This window comes from Penaeus vannamei, chromosome 9, assembly GCF_042767895.1.
Source record: "Penaeus vannamei isolate JL-2024 chromosome 9, ASM4276789v1, whole genome shotgun sequence".
NCBI lineage: Eukaryota > Metazoa > Arthropoda > Malacostraca > Decapoda > Penaeidae > Penaeus > Penaeus vannamei.
The window spans coordinates 13,563,825-13,571,696 of NC_091557.1; the positions used below are offsets into that span (position 1 = coordinate 13,563,825).

Here is a 7,872-nt window from a genome sequence, read left to right on the forward strand (position 1 = left end):
GTACGTGCCATCTGGTGGGAAGGGGTTAATTTAATACCTCAACTGTATTACCTGATATGAATTGGTTTACAAACCAGGTCATATGACTTGAGTTTGATCAGCTCACTCAGATGTGTCTGTCCCATTAGAACCAGGGATCTGTATTCCTGTAACACTTTAGAAAGTTCAGTAGGTATTGATTTTTAATGGTAAATATTGGTTCCCATTTTTTTCTTTCTTTCTTTCTTGTGTTTTCAAGCCATAAGAATAATTTCTGACTATTGAACCTGAACAAGATGTCTTCGACCATTTATCTAAGAAAAAGGAAAGGATTTCTTTTGAATATCCTTTCCTAAATTTCACCTATACAGTATTTCATGATAATATGTATGCTCTTGTAGGTTTCTGTTTCAATATCAAACAAAATTATCCATTGCATATCCAAAACCTGCAACAGCATTAACATCTCTACTTAGCTTTGTGTGGGGAGACTGTTAGGTTACATTTTTTGTTTATCATTTTCTATTGGGGCGACAGAAAGAATATGGTATACTTATGTGATATATAAATATGTATATGTACATCGGGAAGCTTATTGGTGTTTAGTAATTGATAACTCATTGTGTGTAGTGAACATTAAAATTCATTAGTATGTTGCTTTACTTCTTAATGTTTCTGTTTTTTGTCTTTTCTTTCTCTTTGCCCTCATCTTTCCTCCACTCCCTCTGCCACCCACCACACATCCTCTCATCCCTCGTCTTTTTGTCTTGCAACCAGTTTGCTTCTTTCCCTCCCTCCCTCCCTCCCCACTGCATCATTTCCTTTCAAGTCTTCCTGAATGATAGTTCCTATAGCCATGAATGTCTAAACTTATGGATATTTGTGTACATTATTCTCCATTTGAATCTGTGCATTAAAAGAGTGGCTAAGAGTTCCCCTTTTTATTTACAGGAAAGCTGAGCGTGCAACAACAGGCCAGGAATCAGGAACATTAGCTGAAGCTCAGGCTCTACTGCAAGATACAAATGATGATGATGATGATGTTATTAACGGGCAGATTGTTTTTGGTAATGATGTAGAAACAGATGATGATGAACAGCCTTTAGTGTGATGAAGCAAAATCTACTAAAGGGGAATTGTTAAATAGTGTAGTATCTAATTATTTGATTTGAGGTTAGAGCCTAGTCTTGTTTAAATTAAAGAAAGTTGATTTATTTACATTAAGAGTTTAATGTATTCTCTACATATATCTGTGATATGTTTTGAGTGAATAACATTCATATATCTCTCTAACACTGATGGCCATATCATTACAACTCCTCATGATTTTATTATTATGAATTTAAATAGTGTGAGACAACATACTAATAATTTTACCAAAGATAACAAAAATATGTAAAAGCCCTCCAAAAAATATGTAGTATTAATAATATGGACTTGTAGTTTCTAACAGACATATCATTACTAGAACTAGAAATATCAGTGGCATCATTTTATGACTCTTATCACTTACTTTCTGTTTATCAAGTGTGTGTTATCTCAACAGGAGTTAATTGAAAAAGTTGATTTTTCCAATAACCTGTTTCATGTAAATCAGTCTTTCATGAAATGAGTAAAGATATTGGCATAGTTCTACATACTTAAAGAAAGCCAAATGGGCTCAGGGATCTCTTAATAAAATAGACTTTTTATGGATACAGTGTATATTCTTATTTCAGATCAACTGTTGCATAGTATATTATTCTGGTCAGTCTAGTTTCTCACTTTTATATAGAATTTTTAAAAGATCAATATCTACATTAAATGATGATGACATTTTAAAAATGTCATACAGCTAGTAATATTTTTCATTTCCTTACATGCTTTATTGTTATGTAAGCTGTTAGTTTAGCATGCTTCCATATCAACATTGGTACAAATAAGTAGTCACTCAAGGAGAGAACTGTGTATGCTGCATTTGCTTTGAAATAATGTATGTAAAAAAAAAAAAAAAAAAAAAAAGTAGAGCTGAAACATGTATAAATGTATAATGAGTAGAGATCAATTTATGTTATATATTTTAATATTATTATTATTAATCGCTTAACCCAGTGCCACTTGGATAGCATGTACATGCATACCATGCTCACCGTGAGTTTATTTGTTGGCTAATATTCATCCTCTTTATTTTCCTTATACTTTCTATTTCACTATTCTAAGCTCGCCCCTCCCTCCCCCCCTCTCTCTCTATCTGTGTGTGTGTGCGTGTGCGTGCGCGTGCGTGTGCGTGTGCGTGTGCGCGCGCGTGTGTGTGTGAATACGATACGCACTACTTGTGTCTGGGCCAGTTGTCTAGTAGCTGCAAGCGTCGGGCTGAATACAATAAACATCTCTTCTTTTTCTTGCAGAGTCGGAGCAGCATGAGCGGAGGCAGTGAGGACGGCCACTCCCCATCTCACTCGTCCGACTACGAGGATCAGGATGAGGTTGAGGTAAGCGCACGTTGTTCCTAGTCGCCCTCGTGGCCCAGTCGCTCGTGTCCCCGGGGCCACCGCAATAGTAGCGTCGTTGTTAGCCGTCTACAGGGAGCAAACCTTTCACAGTCTTCTAAGAGACGATCTTGTTTTTCTTTCTTTCGGGTCCTTGTAAATAGCTGCCATCCACTTATATGTTAACTCTTTATACCGAGGTAATACGCCCACGGCATTCTAAGTTGAATTTACGTACAAATAGTTCAAATTTTCAGTCAAGTGTTTTGTAACTGATCTTCTTGTCTCGTAAATAAATAAACAGAAAGGTAAATGAATAGACAAATCATGATATGTTAATAGATAAATAGATTATAAAACAAACTAAGTAAATGATTAATAAGTGAATCAATAAGTAGATAGATAAAGAAATAAATGAATAGGAAAAATAAAAAATATATAAACACTCGCACGAACACTTAAACACGCATGTACGTAACGTGTGTGAGAGAAGTAATAAAAAGAGTGAAAAAGCGGTTCTGGGCTTTAAGCATGATGCTTGTGTCCGTTGCTTCGAGCGGGCCTAATATTTATAGCTTATACAGTATGTTACTGGTTTACTGGTTTCTTAATTCTTCTGCTGATGTGTTTTTTGATGTTTGGGAATCGGGTACAATGATACTATTTTTAGAAATTCTCAATTGCTGATCTTTAATTGATGAGACAAAGAGTCAAACTAATTGAGTTGATGCGTTAATGTTTGAATGCTTGACTGGTTGTCTTTGATCGAGAGCGAAGGAGTTAACGCGAGATCTTTCCACAGCGCTCGGGCTCGGCCTCGCTGGTGGGGCGGATGCGCGGGCTGAGGCGAGACATGCAGAAGAAGATCTCCCGCCTCAAGAGCCCCCGCGGCAGCACCTCCAGCTCCCCCGGGCCCGCGGGCGTCTCGGCCGACAAGGCGGGGGCGACGCTGACCGCGCCCTTGCAGCCCTCGGCGTCGTCGTACGAGAGCATACCTTCGTCAGCGCCTTTGGGTGAGTCTCCGCCTTTCGTGCGTTACGCTTAAAATCCCGAGCCGAGACGTTTGATTAGAGAAGCGGGTGAAAGTGCTGCAATGTGTTTCTTCAGATGGAGTTTTGCCTTTTTAGACAATAGAAATTTGTGCCGAGTTATTTTCTTTAGACAAGAGAGATGTGTATTGTTATAATATTGTTGACTTCATGTTTCTTGAACTACCTAATTGTTTTACAGACGCGTGAATATGGTTTACTTTAAAAGTTGCAATTACTATTTTTTAATGATACGGTGATACTGACAAACTTGCAGAAACCATAAGCCAAAACATAACATGAAAACCACCTCTCTGTCACTGTCTATAAGCGTGCCCAATTCTAAATTCTAGGAAAGGTTTATCAAATGACCTTTGCCTCTCCAGCAGCCGCAACAGCATCAGGCAGCAACCGGTCATCTCTCTCCGGGGAGGAAGCGGAGCCCTACACCGGCCCCTTCATAGGACGAGCGCGCGCCCTGGTCGACTGCCAGCCCTCGCCCTACGACAGGGACGCGCTCAAGTTTAAGGTGAGGGGGAGGGGGGGGGAGGAGGGGGAGGAGGGGGGGTGGGAGGGAAGAGGCAAGATGGAAGGCAGAAGGTTGAGGAGGGGGAAGGGGGAGGAAAGAGGTGAGAGGAAGGGAAGGGGAAGGAGGGAGGAATTAGGAAAGAGGAAGAGGGAGAAGGGATGATAAGAAAGAAGGGAGAAGAGGGGAAGGAGGAGAAAAAAAGGGAGAAGAGAATGAGGAGGATGGCGGAGAGAAAAGAGAGGAGGAAGGAGAGAAAAGAGAGGAGGGGGAAGAGACAGAAGAGGATAAAAGTATGATTATGAGGAGTCCAAATGTAATGGTGCAATGTGAGCATTTAAATGTGTAAGTGAGAGATAGTTTGAGAGTAAGTCTAAAAGTGTGTGTGCATGTTGCACGTTTGTTCAATTATAATCAAGTGAAATGAATGAGGATGAGACAGGGCCAAGAGATAGGGGTGAGTAAGAAAAGAAATAAATGAGCATGATTAGGAAGTGGGGATGAATTGTTAGCAAAGAAGGGAGAAAAATTAAAGGAAAAGGAAAAAAAAGGAGAAAAGGAGAAAAAAGAAATATAAATAATGTAAAGACATTTTTTAAAAATGCATAAACACATTCATTGAAATAAAAAAGGAGTTTGAGACTGACATGGAGTTGAGAGAATAAAAATAAGAATAGAAATGAAATGGAGAAGAGAAAACATTTACATTCCACCTTGCATTTTGTGCACATCTTATTCACCTGCGTTAATTCCTTTGCAGAAAGATGATATAATAGACATCATAGCCAAAAACCCCTCAGGCCTTTGGAAGGGCTGTGTGGATGGCCGGGTTGGTCATTTCAAGTTCATCCTGGTAGAGGAGGAGGTGGAGCGCCCTGCCCGCCGCCATCGGCCGTGGCGAGGGACCACTCCGCGCAGAGGCCGGGCCAGAACGTTAGAGGAGTTGCTGACACGGCTCAATCTGGGGCATCTTATACAGGTATTTGAACAGCAAGGATAAGAATTTTTTTGTAATACTGGGTATACAGTTTTATAAACTATTTCCATTCCTATGTGAATTCTGTAAATAAAAAAAAAAAAAAAAATTGTATAGGCATTTGCTGTGTTTACTTTTTACCTGTAGTGATTGTATGGGAATAAGATAAATTTTATGTCATGAATTATTATTATTATTTTTATAGAAAATAATCATGCTTGTAGAGTTTTATTATGACTGAGAATATTAGTTAAAATTGCAAAAGAATCATAATGATTTTTGATACTTTAGTGTATAGTGGACTTTAGTATTTTTGATGATTTATAATCTACAGAGTCCTATCCTAGATGTTAGCTTTCTTATTACTTTATCTGATTGTTTCGGCATGATTTTAATATGGTTCCTTTTACAGGTATTTGTTCTAAATGGTTACGAAGATTTGGAACAGTTTAGAGATGTGGAGAAAGCAGATCTTGATTGCCTTGGCATTACTGATCCTGAAACTTGTGCCAAACTGCTTACTGCTGTGGCACTGCTTCATGATGCAGACTCCGAACCGGAACCTGATCTGCCAGAGATGTTAGAAACCACTGATGCCGCTCTACGCCGCGGTGACCATGGAAGAGATTCGGGTTGCTATACAGACCATCGCAGTGCACATTCTGCTGTACTAGATGAAAACAATCTCGATACTCGACAGTCCACACCCTCAACCGACACCTCATCTGGTTACCATAGTCGAGGCCCATATAACATTCCTTTAGGGGAGGCGACTCTCACTTCACGGGAGGAAGCTCTCAGCTCAGCGCTTGATTCACCCCCATCAGAGTCCACCACTTCGGGTGCAACGAGTAGCCAGCCATTAACTCAATCTGAACCTCACTCCTATCGGGCCCATCTCGCTACCGTCCTTCCTGCCAGTCCTCGTGCAAAGGTCCGTCATGGTCAACAAGAGGATCAGAAGCAAAGACCTGACCCTCAAGTTGATTACGAGGCCAAGTATAATTCTGCACGCAATGTCTTTGAAAAGGAGGTAGTAAGGCGTGAGGTCCCTTACACAGTTCGTTCTCCAAAGCGCAGTGCAGGGACCTCTCAGTCACCACCATCGGATTCAGAGGAAGGAACAGCAGCTGCTCCAGAGGAACCTTCGCCATAAGGATCCACCAACAATATAGCCATATATAGCCCAGTATTTCCCTCCCTTCTAGTTAGAATTTAAAATCTTTTGATCTTAAAAAAAATTCTGATTTATAATTGTTCCAGTGGTATTTATCTTACTCTGAATTTGACTCTAACCTGCATTCTGAAATTCTTGCAATGAAAATGATTATTGATAGAGTAATGATTATCCTCTCCAAGTTTGTTCTTTTCTTGAAAGTCACATCTAGGGACTTTGTACACATAATTGTGAACACACTAATGCAGGGAGATATGAGTCTTATGAAATTCAGTGATTTTCAAACGACAGAACTGTGTAACTAGTATATACCCTCTTTATATTAGTGAATCATGTGATGTGGACCCTATCTGAAGTCATGCAAGATATTTCTGTGTAGCTTGTACTGTCAGGTAGTTAGGAAAAAAAGCTAAGTACTTATCCTATTCAGAAGTTTCCCATGTAATGATTGGTGCAGTGCAGTTCCTGTTATTAGTCTCAAGGGTTTTAGATGTTCCTGCTATAGAGGAAGTGGCTGGGAAGTGTTGTGCAGCCAACTTGTATAGCCCGTCTTTCATTTTAAATCTTAACACAGAATTATATCAGCTACTACCATATCATTTTATATATATAAGGAAAGTTATTATAACTAAGATATCTGAACATTTATTGTAAGAATCAAGCAATCACTATGAGGAAGAATAAAGGCCAAAAACCTTCATGGTGATGATAAAAAAAAAAGTTATTTTATGTACCATTTGCCACAAGAATTGTGGACTAGAAGTCTGAAGAGGACTAGTTTCATAATATATAATTTAGAAGTTCTTTATTTATCGTAATTTTAAATTTGTCAGTATTTTAAAACCTTTTTTGCATTTATGTAGGTATGAGGAATGATTGTGTTGTTGTAATTTTCAACATGATATATATTTTTTATATGTTGCTATCATCAGCTACATAATGTTGAGAATCATCAGTTCCTGGAAACATTATCTTCATAAGAATCTGATGATTGACTGGAGGCCTCAGTACCCAAAAAACAGGATCACTTACAGTGTCATGCAGAGGCAATGCTTAAGTAATAAAATGGACAACAGCTTATGTGAGCCATAGAGTTTACACATTCAGGTATACAGTGTAGCAAGTTTTATGGTACATACATGCAACAGTTGTGTCAAAGAAATCTTCCAGTATATACCTTGTGATGTTAGAGTATTGTAATATGATTACAGACACTGTTTTCTGTCTTTATTCACAAAGAATTAGTTCCCTATAGTTGTTTACCAAATGCACATCATTATGTTAAATTTCCCTGTATTTATTTTTTCAGTCTTATCAAAAGTATTCATATAATTTTAGATTCAAATTGCTTTTACTTTTAAATGATGCGCTTCCTAAAATGGTCACATGACAACATCTTTGCAGTCATATATTTCTTAAACTAATGGATTTTACTCTTCCAACTTTTGTATTGTACAGACTTGTGCGTCATCACTATTTGTAAATAGTCTTATATTAAAACAATAGATCAAAAGAGTTTCTCTTTCTTTTTACATTCTTTTATTGGTAGGTTGTGTTTACTTTTTCACTTTACATTTATGTAAGGTTTATATATCTAAATTTATTTGTGTATATACTTGCACATTTTTTTCTATACATATTTGTGTACTTATTATTCTATTAGTTGTTTTGTAATAAAAAATTAATTGCTCCAAGTCAGAAGAAAACATTATTGAAAA

The 7,872-nt window shown here is 38.1% G+C and overlaps 2 protein-coding genes across 6 annotated transcripts in view; both read left to right on the plus strand.

Moving 5' to 3' along the window:
* LOC113824005 (organic cation transporter protein) overlaps positions 1 to 1,274 on the plus strand; it is a 24,729-nt gene extending 23,455 nt beyond the window's left edge. For all 4 annotated transcript variants that reach the window (XM_070125332.1, XM_070125334.1, XM_070125333.1 and 1 more), the window contains one exon: positions 931 to 1,274. In XM_070125332.1, coding sequence (XP_069981433.1) covers positions 931 to 1,090 — 160 coding nt within the window. In that variant the 3' untranslated portion in view covers positions 1,091 to 1,274. The remainder of the gene's footprint in view (positions 1 to 930) is intronic.
* A 1,017-nt stretch (positions 1,275 to 2,291) lies between these two features.
* On the plus strand, positions 2,292 to 7,669 carry LOC138862670 (SAM domain-containing protein SAMSN-1-like). 2 transcript variants are annotated; one of them, XM_070125336.1, is made up of 5 exons: positions 2,292 to 2,450; positions 3,250 to 3,460; positions 3,829 to 4,004; positions 4,762 to 4,980; positions 5,390 to 7,669. In XM_070125336.1, exons 1-5 carry the CDS (start codon positions 2,379 to 2,381, stop codon positions 6,131 to 6,133), a joined length of 1,422 nt encoding a protein of 473 aa, XP_069981437.1. In that variant the 5' UTR covers positions 2,292 to 2,378; the 3' UTR covers positions 6,134 to 7,669. The 2 variants fall into 2 exon arrangements, with proteins under 2 accessions (XP_069981437.1, XP_069981438.1); XM_070125337.1 differs by having other exon boundaries at positions 3,862 to 4,004.
* Positions 7,670 to 7,872: the final 203 nt, after the last annotated feature.